Here is a 21,211-nt window from a genome sequence, read left to right as displayed (position 1 = left end):
TGGGGGCGGGGCCTGCGGGGCCGGCCCCTCCCCTCCCGGCCTGACGGTGGGCGGGGCCAGCACGCGCAGGCGCGCGGCGGCCGGAGACGGGGCGGGGCCGGCGTGCGCGCGCCAGGGTGACGCGAGCGGGCGGCGCCGGCGGGAGCGCGCCCGTCGCAAGATGGCGGCGGCCATGCTAGGCCGCGGGGCCGTGTGTGCGCAGCGGGCGGCGGCGGCGGCGCTGCCCCGGCGGCAGGCGCGGCGGCGGCGCTAGCCCGGCCCTCGGCCCCGTTTCGCGGTCGTCACCTCTGCCTCTCCCCGCCTTGCCCGGCATGGATCTGCCCGTGGGCCCCGGCGCGGCGGGGCCCAGCAACGTCCCGGCCTTCCTGACCAAGCTGTGGACCCTCGTGAGCGACCCGGACACCGACGCGCTCATCTGCTGGAGCCCGGTGAGGGGCCGGGGCGAGTCCCCAGAGGGTGGGTGTGGGGCGGGGCCGGGGCCGGGGCCTGCGCTCGCTGCCGGCCGCTCCGCGCGCCGAGGGCCGCCGGCGGGGAGGGAGGCCTCTCCGGTCCTTCGCTCCCCGTCGGACCGTCGCGGAAGTGGGTCTGCCCGGAGAACAGGGCCCGGCCTCGCAGGCCACCGCCGTGCCCAGGGGACCCCCTCCGTTTTCTCAGATGAGTTCGAGGGCGGGATGGCCGGCGGCTCTTCGGAGAAAATTAGGACGCGGTGCGTGGACTGGAGGGCGTCGCTCTGGTGCGAAAGGGAGAGCCACGAAAACAGAAAGTAAAACGTCACAAAGTTCAGGTTGATCTCGAACCCACGGCCAGAGATACTGGAGCTGGGTCTCCCCGGCTCGCTTTGTTTTTCATCCCTCACAGGGCGTCTTTATTCAGGTCCCTGTCTTCCGTTGCCTGGCAGCGGGCTTGTTTACAGGGTTTGGCCCTGCAAGACCGGACAGCTCCGGTTTTGCGGAGGTAAATCGGAGAGTGTGTCTGGAGTTGAAGATCGGAATCTGCTGTTCCCAGCCTGGCTGTGATGTCGTGTCCGGGGAGGCCAGAGCCATACCCCGGGGCCGGCAAACGCGTGACCCCGAGAGAGGCCACGCTGGTCACGCAGAGCCTCTGGGTGCCTCCAAATATGCTTGACCCCTCGAGGGTCAACACGCTGGGTTTCTGACTTTACTAAGCACTTCCCTTTCGCGCTCTGAAGCCATTAGGAATGAAGAAGTGTTCAGGTCGAAGCTAAGTCTTGGCTTGTCTGTTTGCCCGGGCTTTGCTCTGCCTAAAGATTGTCTGGGAATAGGGGATCCCTGGGTGGCTCAGCAGTTTGGCATCTGCCTTCAGCCCAGGGCGTGACCCCCGGGGTCCTGGGATTGAGTCCCACGTCGGACTCCCCACATGGAGCCTGCTTCTCCCTCTGCCTCTGTCTCTGCCTCTCTCTGTTTCTCTTGAGTGAATAAACAAAATCTTAAAAAAAAAAAAAAAAAAAAAGAAGGGGAATAAAGAGACTAGGTATCATGCCGTGTTCTTACTGGAGACACTGTTTCAGTGATACAGCACTTGTGGGCACTCTCCATTCCCCAGTGCACTACCTGTTTCCTACCTGATGACAGGCAGCACCCTGAAGTGGGGAAGCATGCCATCCCCTCTTTCCAGACTTCGGATTTTTCTAACCAAAGGAAGTGACCACACATTTGTATCTTCCTTTATCTTCCTTCTTCCTCTTTTTCCTTCCTCTAACTTCAAGGAAACGCTCTTAACCCAGATCCGGGAGGGGCATCAGAGATGCCCTGGGATAGTCCAAGCCTAATCCTACTACGGTGATCTATCCCACCTGCTAGGGTGCCCTTTAATCTGCTTGCTTTTTCTGATTAAAGATTGTGAGGCATGTGGGTGAAGCATCCCCAGCTTTCTCTCCAGGACCCACAGCCCGTATCCTGGGCAAGGCTTTTGAACAGGAATGATCAGGCCTGTGACAGCCTTTGCTTACAGTGGCTGCTTATGTGGGTTTGTGTCGGGGGGCAGGGGGATGGGGAACCAGCCCAAGCATGAGTACGTGAACCTTCCTGGTCTGTATGCGGGTCAGGCAGGACGTAGTAGTAGGGGCTGGCACTCACAATGAATACAGAAGCCAGACAGTAGCTCAGCAGTGGAAGGAAGCCCTTTCCAGGCCGGGTGGGGGGCTGCCAAGCTGCCTGGCTCAGAGACAGGAGATGGTCTGTACCTGTGGCCTTGATCAAAAAAGTCCACACAGGGTCTTCTGCAGACTTGTGGCCCAGAGTGTGACTCTCAGAAGCCTTGGGAAGCTCTGAGGTCCTTGGTTTTGGTGTCCTGTTCCCCCCCCCCCACACACACACCCTTTGTTTTGAAAGTTTTCTCACAGTTCTACCAAGAGAAACTCACCATGTTTGACCCAGGGGACAACAGGCAGTCAGAGGTGTGGTGGCTGACTCTCCAGGCTGAGTACGGTGGAGGATGGGGTCTAGCCCCAGAAACCCTTGCCAGTGGGGCCAGGTTGGGACAGCACTGAGCTTCCTTTGCCCAGCATGACGGACAGACCACAGGTCACTGCCCCGTAGAGTTGTGTTGACCTACTGTCAAATCCTCCTACAGTTAAAGACGCACTGAATATGGCGTCTGAGGTGGATAAGCAAGGGTCTTTAGAGATGCAGCTGCCCCCCGCCCCCCCCCCCCCAGGTCCTGCGACTCTGCAGCTCCTGCTGCTCCTGCTGCTGCAAGGAGTGAACTTGGCCACCGGGAACACAGCCTAAGGGTGTGCCACAGCTCTTCTGACCTACAGCCTGTTCTTGTTCCCCTTGCCTCCCACCCCCACGGGTCTGTCCATGAATCAGACCTGTCTGGCCTAGGGATCAAGGCCAGGTGAGCCCGGAAAGTGCCTGATAGCACAGTTTAAGGAGGCACTTCTTTTTAGGCCACTGGGAGGCTGGGGAGCCCGAAGCGGGACTGTGCTCTGATCAGTGCAGGGCTCTTTCTAGGAGCAGGAACGGATCTAATAGGACTGTATGGAGGCAGACACCTAGGAACTGGAGGTCACCAAGGCCAGGGCCTGTCCCAGGTGGCCCTCGTGAGTGCCAGTGGCCAGAGGGTCACTCTGGAGGGGCTGGGTCTCAGGGTGGAGAGTCAGGGGCACAGCACTTCCCGCAGTTAGGTCATCAGCTCCCCTTGAGACCACTTGAATTGCTCTGGTCGCACCCATACACTCAGACTTGACCATGGACCATTTCCAGAGTTCCCATGACAGGCAGGGACACTCCTTCTCCCCTGACACTGAGTGTCCAGGTGAGGACCCGACAGGCCCTCTGGATCCTGCCCTTAGGGATGTCAGTGGAGCCAAAATGCTGAAGGAGCACCCAGGTTACCACTCCCCAGTGGCAGGCCGGGAGGCATGCTGCAGGCCCGGACGCTCCCAGGGCCTCCCTGGAGCAGGGCTGCAGTAACAGCCGCCAAACAGTAGCCCAGCTGTGCTTATTCAGACCTTAGGTGCAGCGTGAGCCCAAGCCTTCTTGTATATCAGTTTTCCTCCAGGGCCATCCAAGGAGGTGACAATTGGCCATCTTGTAGATAAGAACACTGAATCTCGGGCAGCCCGGGTGGCTCGGCAGTCTAGCGCCTGCCTTCAGCCCAGGGCGTGATCCTGGAGACCCGGGATGGAGTCCTGCATCGGGGTCCCTGCATGGAGCCTGCTTCTCCCTCTGCCTGTGCCTGTGCCCTCTCTCTCTCTCTCTCTCTCTCTCTCTCTCTGTCTCTCATGGATAAATAAGTAAAGTATTTAAAAAAAGAAAAAAGAACACTGAATTTCAAAGACATCAGGAAACTTCACAAAGAAAGCTGGAGGTTGAAGTCCACTATCTTTCTGATGACCATCAGCTGTTGCTCCCTGACTGCCTTGCCAGGCACCCCAGGGTCAGGATCCTGGCCCCACCCCCACCTGCTTCTCTTAGTTAGACCCTAGCCACACCTGGACCGGCCAGCACTGCGGGGTTTCAGTCAGGACTGGATTTGGGATTTTTACATGAGAGTCCCCCTCACCCCTTCAGTAGAGACAATACACACATGGACGGATGGACGGATGAGACTGGCACAGACCTGTAAAGGACAGACTCTACACTGTGGGGTGGGGAGGAGGAACTCAGGGCACGAGGGTCTCAGGAGGGGGCTGGAGGTCTGAGCCATGGTGGCCTCCTTGGAGGGAAGGCAGGTGTCCCATGTGGCTCACAATTCTTTATTAAAGGACCGGAAGGGGGCAGTGGGATGGACCCACTCTGGAACACACAAAGAGCTCCCATTGGGTATCACATGGGGGCTGGGCCAGAGGCCTCACACCCCATAGACCCCAGAACCTGCAGCTCTGGCTGTGGTTCTCCTCTGGATGGGGTGGGAGTGCTGTCTTCACAGGCAGTGAAAGGCGGAATGCCAACCCTCAAATGCTTCCCGGGCTGGCAGCACAGTAGTGCCACCACAGACCCCTCCCTTCTTGACCTGAAGGCCACGGAGTGATCAGAGTCACCAACCTGTGTGTGTGTTCCTTCGTCCGGAGATCCGTGCAGGGGCCAGTGGCCAGAGAGTAGGAGGGATGTGTTGGTGCCTGTGTCGCTGGGACTCGCTAAAGCTGACTTCAGCAGGAAGAACAGGATGTAATGGTGCAGCTGGTCTTACACTCAAGGACAAAAGTCAGGTGGAGGAGGAGGACCTAAGGGACCCTCCCTTTCTCGACCAGCCTCACACCTCCTGTCACCTCACTCTGCAGCCTGGGTTTCTCTGCTTCTGTGGCCACATGGCTCCAGACACGTGCCTACTGTTCCTCATGCCCATGTTCCTGGAACCCAGAGAGTGGTCAGCCTGCTGCATGCAGGGGACCAGGGCACATCACGCCCGACTAGTCTTTGGATGGACATTTGGGGGACGACGGTGTTCTGGGCAGATACTTGGAAAGTGCAGGTGGTCCCCCTCATGGAATACAGTGGTGGTTAACCCTTTGGGGTCATGGAGCCCTTTGAGAAAATACTCAAAGACAGAAGCCCTCTCTATATAAACATACATGCCTGCAGAATTTGGGATTCATTGTAGGGTGTTCCTAGTGCCATCAAAAATAAGGTCAGAGACTCCAAATTTACAGTCCGACTTGGCATTGAGACTTGCATCTCGGAGCACCTGGCTGGCTCGGTGGCTAGAGCATGCAACACTTGATCTCAAGGCCGTGAGTTCGAGCCCCATGCTGGGTGTAGAGTTTACTTCGGAAGGGAGAAGGGTGGTGATGCCTGAGTGGCTCAGTCAGTTCAGTGTCTGCCTTCGGCTTGGGTCATGATCCCGGGGTCCTGGGATAGGGCCCCACGTCGGGCTCCCCGCTCAGCGGGGAAGGCTGCCTCTCCCTCTCCCGCTGCCTCTCTCCCTGCTCATGCTCTCTCTCACTGTCAAGTAGATACATAAAATAATTTTGTTTTAGAACGTGCATCTCGGAATGAGGGCATCACTCACCAGCCAGCAGTGGGGCACTCACTTCTCTCTGCTTCTCCATATTTCTAATCGTAGGCTTTCATTATACCAGAGGTAAAGCTGAGAGCACCCCCAGGAATCCCCCAGAGGCAGCAGAGAAGGAGGGGTCCTGAACCATGAGGCAGGGAGATAGAATGTCACGTTCTGTGAAGGTCTCACCAGAGACTTTTGAAACTCCGTAAGGCAGGGCTCGTGCGACATACTCAGTGTGGGCTTAACCATTGAACAGTGTTCAGGATTGGAAAACAGGAAGGACAGGTAAGCCACACAGGTGCCCAGGTTTTCTGCCTGGAGGCGGTTTTCAGACTAACAGCCCAGCTTTGGAGAAGCTAAGGCAGCTAGAGTTTGCAAGGTGCGGTCAGGGAAGGGAGCCGCACTGAGACGGAGCCCCAGGAGTCTGCGCATGAGCCCCTTTGGGTCTTCAGCAGGTGCCGGTTCACCTGCCCGTAGGAGGAGACCTATGAAGCCAGCCTGAGAACCTTCTAGAGAAGGAACAGCTACTGAGGAGAGCTCACACAGGGCGGTGAGTCACCTGAGCTCTCCCAGCCAGAGCGGAGGAGCCACCTGGGCGTGCAGAGCATTCCACAGAGGCTACAGCTTGGCAGTGGGACCAAATCAGGAGAGTCTGCCCCCGGTGCAGTGTGATCGAGTTTAGAGAGAAGCCTTGAAAGACCAGGCTGATCCCCACGGAACACTCTGGGGAGGAAGACCACACGACTAGACACGACGTAAAGACCTTCGTGTCCAGGGCCCTATCAGAACCAACAGAGGAGCCACTTGGCAGGAGCGTGTGTCCTGTGACAAAGGGCAGAGTCATAGCAGTGTTCCCAGGGCTGAGGGGAACTAGCCAACAAAGACACTGAGACAACTGTAAAAATATTCCGAGTGCTCAAAGAAGTAAACCAAAACCATGAAGACAGCTGTGGAGGACAGAGAATAAAGTGTCAGTGGAACACGTATCCCAGAATTCCAGACTGTTCGTGTAGATACCCCTTCAGGGAGGTGTCACGTATCTTCCCACCTGTACGTGTGGGCTACACGTAGTGACTTTGTTCCGAGAAACGCAGAGTGGGAACAGGTGGGGGCAACGACAGCGAGACCCCTGACAGGGCCTTGTAGTGTGCGACCCGCCGTGACACGGCGAGGGCACTTACCATCTGTGGTCTTCCCCTCCAAAAGCTTATATAACCTCACCTGGTCAAGAGGAAAAGACACAGGACAAATCCAGGTTGAGGGACATTCTACAAAATACCAGACCAGTACTCCTCAAAACTCCAGGTCAGAAGAAACCAGGAAAGTCTAAGAGGTTGTCGTAGCCAAGAGGAATATAAGGACACATAACAACTGAATGTCATGTAACCCCTTGGATGATGTCCTGGGACAGAGCGGCATAAGCTAAAAACTAAGGAAATCCGAATGAAATAGGGACTGTAGTTAATAATAACGTATGGGTATCCACCCTTTTTTTTTTAAAGCTCACGTTATGCCATCTTGCTCTTACAGAAGACCTACGTTAGTACCTGTTTCAGCTACTAAAAGAAATCCAAAAGGGATTTTCATTTTTACAAAAAGCGAAAATAGCATTCAGCATGTTTTTTGCAGCAAGTCATTGTAGAGGCAGTGCACATTCCACGCGGCACGGGTGGCCCCGCCAGGCTCTTTCCTCAGGGGCTGTACTCAGCATCTCAGCCTCACACTGCTAGAGCTGTGCGCTGTGTCTGAGTACCTAGGACTTACCTCAACTTACTTTGTGCATCCATTTGCAAGGTGTGTTCTGCGGTATCAGAAAAGCCTAAGTGATTATTTTGGGGGGTCTGGGAATACTCTAAATTTTGCCATATTGATTAACAGTAATTCCTGGGACACCTGGGTGGCTCTGTGGTTGAGCGGCTGCCTTCGGCTCAGGGCGTGACCCCAAGATCCGGGATCGAGTCCCACGTCGGGCTTCCTGCATGGAGCCTGCTTCTCCCTCTGCCTGTGTCTCTGCCTCTCTCTCTGTGTCTCTCATGAACAAATAAATATATCTTTAAAAAAAAAAAACAGTTAATTCTTTGCTTTAAAAAATTTGGGTTATAAAAGATTTCATAGGAACACTCTACTTTCAGATAGCAGGGAAAACCTCTATATTGATTCATTACTTGTGACAAGTACACAATGATACTAATGGTTTGCAGGGCATGTGAGAACCCTGTACTATCCTCCCAATTTTTCTGTAAATCTGAAGTTACTCTAAAATCCAAAACTTATTTGTATAAGTCACTGTCGGGGATTAACAGCAGATTAGAGGGCAGCCCCAGTGGCCCAGCGGTTTGGTGCTGCCTTCAGCCCAGGGCAGGATCCTGGAGACCCAGGATCGAGTCCCACATCGGACTCCCTGCATGAAGCCTGCTTCTCCCTCTGCCTGTGTCTCTGCCTCTCTTTCTGTGTGTGTGTGTGTGTGTGTGTGTGTCATGAATAAATAAATAAAATCTTTAAAAAAAAAACAAAACAGATTAGATACTGCAGAAGAAAAGATCACTGAACTAGAGTTCTATGGTTATAGAAACCGTTTGCAGTGATGTCCAGGAAAACCAGACCAGACACTGAGCAGAGCCTCCTGGAGACAGTATCACACAGCCTGACACACAAGCGAGGTCCCAGGATAAAGGAGGAGGGAATGCTTAGATGTAACTATCCAAATTTTTGGAAAGCTGTGAACCCACAGATCCAAGATTTATAAGAACTTCCAAGGAAGGGGACGCCTGGGTTGTTCAGTGGTTGAGTGTCTGCCTTCTGCTCAGGTCATGACCCTGGGGCCCCGGGATTGAGTCCCACATCGGGCTCCCCGCATGGAGCCTGCTTCTCCCTCTGCCCATATCTCTGCCTCTCTCTCTCTCTCTCTCTCTCTCTGTGTGTGTGTGTGTGTGTGTGTGTGTGTCTCATGAATAAATGAATAAAATCTTTAAAAAAAAGTCCCAAGGAATCTACCCAAAAAAGTTACTAGGACTAACAAATGAGTTTAGTGAGGCCACAGGATTCAAGGTTAGTATATAAAAACCAATTCTGCTTCTACACACTAGCAATGAATTGTTGAACATGGAAATATTCACAATAGCTTCTAAAAAACCACAAAGCGGCGCCTGGGGGGCTCAGTTGGTTGAGAGTCCGAGTCTTGATTTCGACTCAGGTCGTGATCTCAGGGTTGAGAGATTGAGCCTTTATCGGACTCTGTGTTCAGCAAGGGGTCAGCTTGGGATTCCTCCCCCTTGGCCCCTCCCTCCCTAAAATAAGTAAGTAAATCTTTACAACACTCACACATGTAGCAGTTGTGTTACTTACTGCTGTGTAACCCATCGTCTCCAAACGTAACTGCTTAAAACAATGTCTCTGTTTCTGAGAGTCACAGACTGATGTGGACTCAAGGTCTCTCATGAGGTTGCAGTCATTTCAAGACTCAACTAGAGAAAAGAAACCTGCTTCTTAAGTGTTTGTGGCAGGTAACTTTTGTCAAGAGACTTGCATTGCTCACCACGCGAGCCTCTCCCTAGGCCGCCCGTAGCAGGTCAGCCCGCTTCTCTCCGAGCAAGAGATCCTAGAGAGCAAGAGCCCTAGGTGGCCTTAGTAACATGTTCTCCAAAACCATCACACCTGCTGAATGCTGGCGGTCACAAAGAACAGCCCTGGTACGAGCCCCCGTGTTGTTAAAAAGTTAGACAAAAACAGTTCCAAGAAAACTACAGACGAGTATCTTTCAAAACGCCTTCTATAAAATAGGAGCAAATCTAGCAATATATTAAAAAAAAGTAATGTCAAGGGTGGTTCAAGATTTTAAAATCAAGACAATATAATCCATTGTGTTAATAGCCTGAAAGAGAAAAACCACATAATCATATTATTTGCAGGAAAAATATTTGTCAAAATATGATGTTCAGGGCAGCCCGGGTGGCTCAGTGGTTTTGTGCCTGCCTTAGGCCCAGGACGTGATCCTGGGGACCCGGGATCATGTCCCACATCAGGCTCCCTACAGGGAGCCTGCTTCTCCTTCTGCATCTCTCTCTCTCTCTCCCTGTCTGTCTGTCTCAAATGAACAAAATCTTTAAAAAACAAAATATGAAAAAAAAATATATATGATGTTCATTAAAAAATATCCTCTGGGGGATCCCTGGGTGGCGCAGTGGTTTGGCGCTTGCCTTTGGCCCAGGGCGCGATCCTGGAGACCCGGGATCGAATCCCACATCAGGCTCCCGGTGCATGGAACCTGCTTCTCCCTCTGTCTATGTCTCTGCCTCTCTCTCTCTCTCTCTCTCTCTGTGACTATCATAAATAAATAAAAATTTAAAAAAAAAATTAAAAAAAAAATTAAAAAATAAAAATAAAAAAATATCCTCTGGGGCAGCCCCGGTGGCGCAGCGGTTTAGCGCCGCCTGCAGCCCGGGGTGTGATCCTGGAGACCCGGGATCGAGTCCCGCGTCGGGCTCCCTGCATGGGGCCTGCTTCTCCCTCTGCCTGTGTCTCTGCCTCTCTCTCTCTCTAGCTGTGTCTCTATGAATAAATAAATAAAATCTTAAAAAAAAAAAAAAAAACTGAAATACTATTTTAAAAAAAAAAAAAAATATCCTCTGGAAGCTAAGAATAGCGGGGAACTTATTCAGCCTAATTCAAAAGGCTCTACAAAGAAACTTACACCTAGCATCATACTTAATAGGAGAGCTTGAATATTTTTCCCCTAAGATCAGAATAAGGCACAATGTCTATTCTCGCCAGTTCTAGTCAACATTGTACTGGAAGGCCTGTCCAGTATTTGAAGACAAGAAAAATTAAAGGAATATGTTTTGGAGAGGGAGAAATAAGACTGGTCTTATTCATGGATAGCACGATTGTCTACACAGAAAATCCCAAGAAATCTACAAAAATACACCTAGAACTAGGGGTATCTGGGTGGCTTAGTTGGTTAAGCATCTGACTCCTGATTTCAGCTCATGTCATGATCTCAGGGTCGTGAGATAGAACCCTGTGTCGGGTCCAGGCTGGGCTGGGAGCCTGCTTAAAATTGTCTATTCCTCTCCCCTCTGTCCCTACACCCACACACACACACACTTGCACATGCATGGTCTCTTAAAAATTTTTTTTAATTTTTAAAAATTAAAAAATACATACTCTTAGAACTGAACAATGAGTTTTGCAAGATTATTAGATACAAGGTCAACACAAAATCAATTGCATTTCTTTTTTTTTAAGATTTTTTTTAAGGTTTTATTTATTTATTCATGACAGACACAGAGAGAGAGAGAGGCAGAGACACAGGCAGAGGGAGACTCAGGCTCCATGCAGGGAGCCTGATGTGGGACTCAATCCCAGGACCCCAGTGTCACACCTTGAGCTGAAGGCAGCCGCTCAACCACTGAGCCACCCAGGTGTCCCTCTAAACATATTTTGAATGTGTTCCTTGAAGTCTTGGTTAAATGTGATGTCTGTCACAGGCAGTTACTGTTTTTCTCTTTTCCCTGTGCATGGATCATACTTTGCTGTTTCTTTACATGTCTTTACATGTCTCATAATTTTGTAGAAAAAGTACATTTTAGGAGCGCCTGGGTGGCCCAGTTAGTTAAGGGTCTGCCTTTGGCTCAGGTCATGATCCCGGAGTCCTGGGATCGAGCCCCACATTGGGCGCCCTGCTCAATGGGGAGTCTGCTTCTCTCTTTCACTCTCAAATAAATAAAGGCTTTAAAGATTAAAAAAAAGAAAAAGAAAGAAAAAGTATATTGTAGGTAATGCTGTACTTCTGGATGACCACCCCACCCACCCTTGTCCTTTTTTTGTGGGGGGGGGGGCGTTGCTGGCTTGTAGGTTGCGTCAGTGAGGTCTGTTTCTCTGTGTTAGTTCACTGGCTCGGGGTGTTACACCCAGACTGTAGGCTCTATAATTACTGCCTCATTGTTCTGTTGGCTTTGACAGTGCCCCAGGGCACAGATTGTTGAGAAGTCTGGTCTAATTACATTCAGGCAGTGGTGGCCTTTAAGTTCTGTCTGAGGTCTGTTCTGACCTGGGCGGGCTATTAGCTGTCTTTGCTGTATGACCAAGCTGGCCTTGGTTAAGCCTTTTACTGTTCTTTTTTTTTTTTTTAAGATTTATTTATTTAGTGGGAGAGAGAGCATGCACACACGATTTGGGGAGGCACAGAGGGAGAAGGAGAAAGAGGATCTCAAGAAGACTCCCTGATGAACACAGAGCCTGACATGGGGCTCGATCCCACGACCCACAGATCATGACCTGACCTGAAATCAAGAGTTGGTGGACCCTCGACCAACTGAGCCACTCAGGCACCCCTCGAGCTTATTTTACTCCTAATTTAGAGGTGCTGTTGTTTTCCAGAGCAACCTTAGGCTTGAACTTTCTAACACTTTGGTTTCACATAAACTGAGTTTGCTTGGGGAGAACTTCAGAGTTTTCTTTCCTTTGGGCTGCCTCCCTCATGAGAACTCTCTGAGCCACTATTTTGGGCACTGGGCAGGGCAGTGGACTCTGGTCTTCCCGCTTGGCTCTCCCAACATGGATGCTGTACCCTACATGCTAGCTGGAGTGAGGGCAATCAGGGGGTGCCTGGGGTACAGCCTGCATTATATGGGTGGGGGCAAAATGGAGAAGCACCCACACACACCTCTTGGTTGCAGTCACCAGGAATTTAGCCTCTTGACCTTGTTGTTAGACAGGATGAGAGATACTGGTGGCCTTCTCCTCTCAGTGAGATACAGTAAGTCTGAACTGGAAACAGAAGGGAGAGGAACCCCCACCCTCCTGGTCATGCTCTCCCAAAGTGTAGCATCAACCAAGGTGAACTGAGTGGGGAGGGAGCAGCTTGCAGCTCAGGTGCTACAGGCTCACTAGTCCTGCATAGGTTTAGTAGGTTTTTTTGAATAAATGTTTTCATTTGTTGTATGCCTTTAGGATCATTTCCAGAGACTTTTTTTTTTTTTTTTAAGATCTTATTTATTTATTCTTGAGAGACACAGAGAGAAGCAGGCTCCCTGCAGGGAGCCTGATGTGGGACTTGATCCCAGGACCCTGGGGTCATGCCCTGAGCCAAAGGCAGACAGTCAATCACTGACCACCCACGGGTCCCAAGACTTTAAATGGTTTGAATAAGCTTTGTTTCACTTGGGAGTGGTTCACACTTGACATCCCGAATGGAAAGTTGCTCCTTCCTTTGCAAAGAGTAGTTTTGCTCCCTTTGCTCCCAGATACAGAATTCTGGGTAAACAGGTTTTTTTCTTTCAGCCATCCCAGTGCCTTCTGGCCCCCATGGTTTCTGATGAGAAATCAGCTGTTAATCTTATTAAGGGTCCTTTGTACAAAATGAGTCTGTTTCTACCTTTTTGCGTTCAAAATTCTCTCTGGATCTTTTCATCCTGTTTGATTATGAAGTATCTAGGTGTGAATTTCTTTGAGTTTATTCTGCTTAGAGTTTGTTTAGCTTCCTGACATTTTTCATCAAATTTGGGAAGTTTTTAGCCATTATTCCTCTGTCCTCTCCTGCTGGGACTCCCATTGTGCTTAAGCTGGTGTTTGGTGTTATCCCACAGTCTCTGAGTGCATTTTTCTTCATTGTTTTCTCTTTCTGTTCCTCAGACTGGATAATCTCAATTGACCCATCGTCATGTTTGCCAATTCCTTGTCTGTGCTCAGATCTGCTTTCAAGCCCCTCTAGTGAGTTTTGGGCCTGAGTTGTAATACTTTTTAACTCTAGAATTCTGATTTGGTTCATTTTTATGATTTTGCTCTTTACTGGTACTCTATTCTCGGAGATATTCTCATACTTTCCCTTATTTCTTTAGATACGGTTTCATTTTAGTCTTTGAACATATTTGAAATAGCTGATTTAAACTCTGTCTAGTAAATCCAACTTCTAAGTTTACTTAGGGATGGTTTCAACTGATTGCTTTTTTCCCAGCGTATACACCGAGCCTTATTTCTTTACATGTCTCATACCGTAATGAAAACTGGACTTTCAGTCGATATAACATGGCACATGTTGGTTTCTGAACATCAGCTTCTCCTTCCTCCCCAGGGCTGTTGCTTTTGCTGTTTCTTATGCTGTCGGTGTTTGTTTGTCTAGTGACTTTTCTGAATTCTGGACAGTGTATGGTCTTCATTGTTCGTGACCGCTTAAGTCTTTGGTTAGCTTCACAGGTACAGAAAGGGGCAGAAATTTCCTTTGATGCTTGGAACCCATAAGTGCCCCATTCTTTGCTGGGGGCTCTGAATTTATCAGGGTAAGCCTTCAGTGCTCAGCCAGGCAGCTGACGCCTCTACTTCATCCTCTGTTTGCTGCTGGTGCCTCAGAGTCAGCCCAATGTGCAAACCTAGGGCCTTTTCAGGCCTTACCTCATTCTTGATGCGGCCCCGCACGTGCACATGACTTCTGGATTCACAGGAAGATTGGGGTTTTTTCAAAACCCCTCTCGATATCTCATTCCCCAGCTTTTCCTCTTAAGTTTCCTGGTTAGCCTGGTTTTTGCCGTAACTGCTATCCTCTGCCTTAGACTCAGAGTTGTTACATCCGCTCTTGATGGTATCAACATCCCCAGGGAAAAGGCTTTTTCTCCTGGGAGAGTTTGGGGTCAAATCAAGCAAAGACAGCCTTGCAAGTGGAATCTCCAGGGAGCTGTCAGACCAGTAAGATAGCAGATCTCTGGGAGTGGGGCGTTGAAGGAGCCCCGGCCCCATCGTCACCCCGGCTGCCAGGGAGCTGGGCTTCTGTGATCTCAGCTGCTGGCAGAGGAAGCGGGGAGGGGGCAAGTCAAAATACCACAGCGCTCAGCTCACTGGGTTACCGCGAGTGGAGTGGCAGGCGACCCGAGTGAAGCGCGGCGCGGCTCTTGAATAAACGCTCCCCATGTTGCTGTCATCCCTTGATGGGTTTTCAGGGTTCTGAAAAAGTGCGCCCTAACACTTCTGCCAGTGTCCTTAACGCTGCTTTGGAGGAGGAGGGGTCTTCAGAGTCCTTCCTCCCCCCCCCACGCGCACGTGTCACCTGGGGGCCCTCTGGCCTCGCGCTCCTACTCTTAGTGCCCTCTGACGGGAAGCCTTGCAGGTGTGCCTTGTAGACTCCCGCCACCCCCTCCCCTCCGCAATCCCTGTGCCTGCTCCAGGCCCCTGACCCTCCTGGTAGCTCCTGGACGTAGGTCAGAAAGGAGATGAAAGAAGAGTAGTGGGGTGACTCCGTCGGGACCTCCGTTTCTCGTCTCATGCCCACAGGGACGGGCCCGCGGTTCTGAGCACAACCGTGTTTCCCTCCAGAATGAATGACGTCAGGCTCCCATTGTCTGGGCTGCCTCACTTTGGGGTCTTAGCTGCTCGTGGGGGAAATTTGCTGGTTACCCTAAACTCTGGGTCTGAAACGCAGTGTGTTAGGAACCTCTGACCCCTGGGGCAGGGCTTGCCGACTGGGACGAGCTGCCCACCTCTCGGGGGCGTGCCCGCCTGGCCAGCGGCGCGTGACTCCGCCCCGCGTGTCCCAGCAGAGCGGGAACAGCTTCCACGTGTTCGACCAGGGACAGTTCGCCAAGGAGGTGTTGCCGAAGTACTTCAAGCACAACAACATGGCCAGCTTCGTGCGGCAGCTCAACATGTGTGAGTACCCGCCCTCCAGGCGTGTGGGGCAGGGACGGAGGGCCGCCTCCTCTGAGGGTCTCTGCAGCCCTGCTGCCCGGTCCGGTGAAGGATGGGGCCGCGGGTTCTGACACCTGCGCTGGCCCGGAGGCGGACTGTGCACCTGGGGGGGCAGGCTCCGGTGGGCCTGAACCCAGGGTCCTCCGGGCAGAGTTTGTGAGCGCAGCCGGACACAGCCGCGTGTGGTCCGGGAATGCGGGGTCTCCCTTAGACCGAGAGCACCAGCCGCCGCGGGCCGTGGCGTGACCAGAGCCGCGCCGGGCACGGCCCTCCCCCGGGGTCCTCCCCACGTCCCTCAGCGGGGCAGCGGCCAGGCTGTAGTTGGGGTCTGGTCCCCAGCCCTGAGGCAGAGCCGCCCCCACCCCGTCACATGCAGACGGCTTCCGGAAGGTGGTGCACATTGAGCAGGGTGGCTTGGTCAAGCCAGAGAGGGACGACACTGAGTTCCAGCACCCGTGCTTCCTGCGTGGCCAGGAGCAGCTCCTTGAGAACATCAAGAGGAAAGTGACCAGCGTGAGTAGCCAGCCTCCCTCTCTGCCTCCTCAGACCTTCCTCCAGGCCACGCGGGCCAGCAGCGTCCGCTTCCTGTCCTGCTGGGCCTGTCGCTGCTGAGGGCAGCTGGCCCCCTGCCCCCGCTTGCCCGCCGTGGGCCCCCTTGCCCAAACCCCAGCAGCCACCACGTGAAGGCCCCTCTCCAGACACCAGCCCCTTGGCCTTGGCGCTGCATCCCAGGCCCTCCCTCTTCCCGGGAACCCAGGTCTCCACACTGAAGAACGAGGACATAAAGATCCGCCAGGACAGTGTCACCAAGCTGCTGACCGACGTGCAGCTCATGAAGGGGAAGCAGGAGAGCATGGACTCCAAGCTGCTGGCCATGAAGCAGTAGGTTCCCTACAGCGAGTGCAGAGGGGCCACCAGGCAGGGGAGATGGTGGGACGAGAGGACCCGGCCAGGGGGTGGGGGGGGGACCTGAGGAAGGTGCAGGCCTTCAAGCCAGCCATGTCCTGGGGCCTCCTCCCACCAGCCCTGCCTCCCACGGTTCACGGCACAGGCTCCCAGGCCTTCTGCTCTCCACATGTAGTTAGGTTGGGACTTGAACTCCCTTCAGGGAGACAGGGTCCACCCCCCGGTGTTCCTGCCCCAACGGGCAGAGCTGGGCTCCTCCCACTCGCCGTGTCATGTAGCCTCACCGCTGGGTCTCCACGGCCCATCGAAGCACCAGCCCCGGGGGCCCCAGGAAGCACAGCCTAGAGTGGCTGTCCTCATGACTCCAGGGTCACAGAAGCAGCTCCTGGGCTCTGACCACCCTCCCATTGGGGTCCCTCAGAAGCCAGTGGCCCTGTGACACCTGGAGATGGGGGCCAGGTGAACTTGGCCTCCCAGGACGTGGGTCCCTCTCAGGACAAGGCCAAGGGGGTCAATTCCATGTCAGTGAGACATTCAGGGGGCGTGGCAAGGCCTGCTCACAGCCCCACGCACCCCCGTTGGGAAGATGGTGCTCCAGTGGCACTCATACCCCTTGAAGCCCCTTCTCAGCCATTCCCAGGCCCCGTGACGGGCCCTGAGCTCCCTAAAGGCCCACGACAACCCCCATCGGCCACTCTGCAGCCTGAACAGCTGGGCTGCACCGTACCCCTGGCCTTCCCGCCTCGCCTCAGGTTCAGGGGGCAGACACTCGGGTTGTGTGCCCCCACAGGGGTCTCCTCCAGGATCCTGGGGTGCACCCAACATGCCCCTTCCTTGGGAGCCTCACTGCCCTCCACCTGTACCTCTGTCTGTCCCGCCCTGGCCGTGTGGCAGGGCACCGCACACATGACCCACACCTGCGGGGGGTGGAGGGGTGTCTGCGGAGCCCCCCAGTCCTGCTGACCGCACCCGGTGTGTTACAGCGAGAACGAGGCCCTGTGGCGGGAAGTGGCCAGCCTGCGGCAGAAGCACGCCCAGCAGCAGAAAGTCGTCAACAAGGTGCGCGGCGGGCCCCGGGGAGCGCCTGCGGGTCCCGTCCTCGGCTGGGCTGACTGTGCCTTTCCCCCCCCCCGCAGCTCATCCAGTTCCTCATCTCCCTGGTGCAGTCGAACCGGATCCTGGGGGTGAAGAGGAAAATGTGAGGCCCGGGGGCAGGGGGGCTGCTCCTCAGCTCGGGGCCCCCAGCCACCCTGTGTCCTCTTGGCTGAGGCCTGGGTGGCCGAGGCCCGGGGTAGGCACCTGACCTGCCCTTTCCCCCCACAGCCCCCTGATGCTGAACGACGGCAGTTCGGCACATTCCATGCCCAAGTATGGCCGGCAGTACTCCCTGGAGCACATCCACGGCTCGGGCCCCTACTCGGTGAGCACCGGGTGCAGCAGGCCTGGCCCGGGGGGGCGCGGGCAGGCGCCGCTGCGGCTCCTGCCACATAGGTCACCTCCCTTTGATGGCAGGCTCCTTCCCCGGCCTACAGCAGCTCCAGCCTCTACTCCCCAGATGCCGTCGCCAGCTCCGGACCCATCATCTCCGACATCACCGAACTGGCCCCCAGCAGTCCCTTGGCCTCCCCGGGCGGAAGCGTAGACGAGAGGTGGGGGCCTCGTCGTCTTCCCACCCGTCGGGAGAGGGGTGGGCTCACAGAGCCAGCTCCTGATGTGTGTGCCCCCACGCGCAGGCCACTGTCCAGCAGCCCCGTGGTACGCGTCAAGGAGGAGCCCCCCAGCCCTCCTCGGAGCCCCCGGGTGGAGGAGGCCAGTCCTGGACACCAGTCCTCCGTCGTGGAGATACCCCTGTCCCCCACCGCCCTCATTGACTCCATCCTGCGGGAAAGCGAGCCTGCACCCGCCGCCCCAGCCACACCCCTCACGGATGCAGGGGGCCGCCGCCCCTCACCCTCGCCCCCGCCTGCCCCGGCCCCTGAGAAGTGCCTCAGCGTAGCCTGCCTGGACAAGTGAGTGCCCCCCACCCACCTCCACCACAGCCTCTGGAAGCTGGGACTGTCCTGGAGGGGCTGCTACAGGGTGGTCGTCAGGCGGCGGGCACACGGTCGCTGGGGGACATACCAGCAGACCCGGCCCTGAGCTCAGAGCTTGCTGGGCCCACGTCCCCAGGGTCTCAGGAGCCAAGGGGGTGTGGCCCCGCAGGCCTGTGACACCTGCTCTCTGAGCCACTCTGGCTGCTGCTGTCACCCCTTCCTGCAACAGGCCACCGCACCTGTCCTGCTGCCCAGCAGGGGGCTTGCCCCAGAGGCCAGGCAAGCAAGGGCGGGGGGGCACGGAGTCCACCTGGCCCCCACCTGCAATCGGGGGGCTCTTGTCTTTGTATCTTGCAGTTTGGCTCGCGCTCCACAGATGTCTGGGGTCGCCCGCCTCTTCCCCTGCCCCTCCTCTCTGCATGGCCGAGTCCAGCCAGGGTTAGCGCCGTCCCCACTGGGGAGGGAGGAGGGCTCCGCCAGAGCTCAGGCCCCTCCCCAGCCTCGGACCAGACCCTGGCCTGGCCATGAGCACTCGGCCCCGCCTGGTGAACAGGCGCTGGGCCCTCTGCAGCGGGGGCAACCCCCACCCCAGGCTCTGGGGCCCAAGCCAGTGGCCCAGGTCGCCGACTGACCAGGATGGGCCTCTCAGCCTGGCAGCTGCCACCGGTGCAGACTGGGCCCTGGCTGCTGTGCGCACTGGCTTTCTCGCGGGGTGGGGAGGGGTGGGGCGGGGCCCCAAGGACACCACCCAGAGTTGGCCTGGTGGCCGCCCGTCTAGTGGCCCAGGGCCTTCTTGGCCACAGCCTCCTGACCCAGGCCTCTTTCCCAGCATGCACGGGGATGGACACGCACACACACACGTGCACACACACGACGGACCAGCCCTCCGCAGCCTGCTGCAGTTCCCCCTCCCCATCCCTACCGCCTTCCAATGGAAAGGCAAGACCTTGTCAAGCCTGGAAAACTGCCCCCAGCCCGTCCTGCACACTGAACCCCTCCTGCCCCCTCCCCACCGCCACGTTGGCCCAGTGTGAAGTGCCGCCAGAGGCCTTACTGGGCCTCACGGTGACACGGCCGGTGGCGTGGCCTGAGCTACCGTCCCCGCCGTGGCCGAGGCCCTGGCCCTTTCCCGCACACGCTGTGCAGCGGGGCCCCCCGGGAGCCCAGGCAGGGTGGGGCGTCGCTGCGGGCAGCCCCTCTCTGGATGGCGGGTGTGAGCACCGGCAGGAAGGCATCCGGCTGGGGGTGCCTAGAGCCCCACTTTACCTGCCCCACCCACTCCGGCTAGGACGGAGCTCAGTGACCACCTGGACGCCATGGACTCCAACCTGGACAACCTGCAGACCATGCTGACGAGCCACGGCTTCAGCGTGGACACGAGCGCCCTGCTGGACGTGAGTCCCTCCCCTCCCCTCCCCTCCCCTCCCCTCCCCTCCCCTCCCCTCGCGGGCTGCGGGTTCCCAGCGTGGCCTGACTGCCCTCCCTCCCCGCAGCTGTTCAGCCCCTCCGTGACGGTGCCCGACATGAGCCTGCCCGACCTTGACAGCAGCCTGGCCAGCGTGCGTAGGCGGGGCGGGGGACAGGGGCGCGGGGCGGGGCGGGAGGCGAGCCGGAGCCTCACTCTGCCCCCTGCTCCCCAGCAGATCCAGGAGCTCCTCTCCCCCCAGGAGCCGCCCAGGCCTCTCGAGGCAGAGAACAGCAGCCCTGACTCAGGTGAGCCGAGCCCCGAGCCCCTGCCCGCCCCGCCCGTGCCCCCCACACCTGTGCCCTGACCCAGCCCCCACCCCCAGGGAAGCAGCTGGTGCACTACACGGCGCAACCCCTGTTCTTGGTGGACCCGGGCTCCGTGGATATGGGAAGCAGCGACCTGCCCGTGCTCTTCGAGCTGGGGGAGGGTTCCTACTTCTCCGAGGGGGACGACTACACAGATGACCCCACCATCTCCCTGCTGACGGGCTCAGAGCCCCCCAAAGCCAAGGACCCCACTGTCTCCTAGAGGCCCCAGGAGGAAGGCTGGCCGAGGGCTAGGCGTGGACCCCGGTCGGCAGCAAGGGCCGCAGCCCTGTGCGCCTGGCTGGCTTGAGGCTTTACAGCCACCTTGGACTGACCAGCACTGCGGGGGTTCAGTCAGGATTGGATTTTGGGTTTTTACACGAGAGTTCCCCTCACCCCTTCAATAGAGATATACACATACGCGGACGGACGGACGGACGAGACTGGCAGAGACCTATAAAAGGACAGACTGTACACTGTGGCCTCCCGCGTGTTTCCTCCCGCCACCCCCAGGTGGGGAGGGGGCTGGGGGGCTGGGCCGTGGTGGCCGCCTTGGAGGGAAGGCAGATGTCCAGAGCAGAGCTGTGCGCACCTGACTCCACAGGACCCGTGTGGCTCACAATTCTTTATTGAAGGATGGGACGGGGGCAGTGGGATGGACCCACTGGAACATCCTCCCCACAAGGGGACCGGGGCGGGGGCGGGGGCGGGGGGGGGGGGCGTGGATGGGCACACTGTGCGCATCTTCCTGGCACAGCCGACCCTGCTCTTCACGCGGTCTCAAGGCACTGGGCTGGTTTGGGAGCAGGGGAGGGGTGGGGGGGCGACAGACCAGAGCAGCCCACCTGATGCTCTGTGCCCCCGGCGTCCATCCCCTACCCCCCATCCTTAGCATGGCCCAGGGTGACAGCTACCAGGGGCCGCAGGGCTCTTGAGGCCACCGCCCAGGCCTTGGCCGCAGGGTCTTTAGTAGAAAGAGCCCACCGCCAAGGTAGGCTGTCCCCACCTCTCAGGCTTGGCAGGTGGTCGGGCCTGGGGGCGGGGGGGGGGGGGGCGGGGGGGTCTTCCTGAGGCTATGTGAACTGCCCTGCCCAGGGCAGGGAGAGCTGAGGGGACAGGCTCCAACCCAGGGGAGCTGAGGGTTCCTCCGGGGTCCTGGCAGGGGCAGAGGATGCGTGTGTGCCCCTGAGGGACACCGGGTCAGGGGCTGGCCAGGCCACCTGCCTCATCCAGGCGACCCAGAGCATGCCCGAGGGTCCGTGGGCCACCGCTGTGACCCCACAGCCCAGGGACGGCCCCAGGCACACGGCTCTGCCAGCCAGCAGCTGGTCCTGGTCCTTGTACACACACCAGATCGG

The 21,211-nt window shown here is 56.4% G+C and overlaps 1 protein-coding gene across 4 annotated transcripts; it reads left to right on the top strand.

The window, feature by feature from the left end:
* Positions 1-132: 132 nt before the first annotated feature.
* On the top strand, positions 133-20,327 carry HSF1 (heat shock transcription factor 1). Of its 4 annotated transcripts, none has more exons than XM_041768779.1 (14): positions 133-428; positions 14,994-15,102; positions 15,518-15,654; positions 15,899-16,023; positions 17,031-17,106; positions 17,184-17,245; positions 17,371-17,467; positions 17,560-17,696; positions 17,781-18,056; positions 18,438-18,518; positions 19,369-19,474; positions 19,574-19,639; positions 19,721-19,793; positions 19,871-20,327. In XM_041768779.1, exons 1-14 carry the CDS (start codon positions 312-314, stop codon positions 20,074-20,076), a joined length of 1,668 nt encoding a protein of 555 aa, XP_041624713.1. In that variant the 5' UTR covers positions 133-311; the 3' UTR covers positions 20,077-20,327. The 4 variants fall into 4 exon arrangements, with proteins under 4 accessions (XP_041624713.1, XP_041624714.1, XP_041624715.1 ...); XM_041768780.1 differs by having other exon boundaries at positions 134-428; positions 19,724-19,793; XM_041768781.1 differs by lacking the exon at positions 18,438-18,518 and having other exon boundaries at positions 135-428.
* Positions 20,328-21,211: the final 884 nt, after the last annotated feature.

Source organism: Vulpes lagopus, chromosome 9 (genome assembly GCF_018345385.1).
Source record: "Vulpes lagopus strain Blue_001 chromosome 9, ASM1834538v1, whole genome shotgun sequence".
NCBI classification, from domain to species: Eukaryota; Metazoa; Chordata; class Mammalia; order Carnivora; family Canidae; genus Vulpes; species Vulpes lagopus.
Note: the sequence above shows the minus strand (reverse complement) of the source record. Positions and strands in the feature narration are given on the sequence as shown.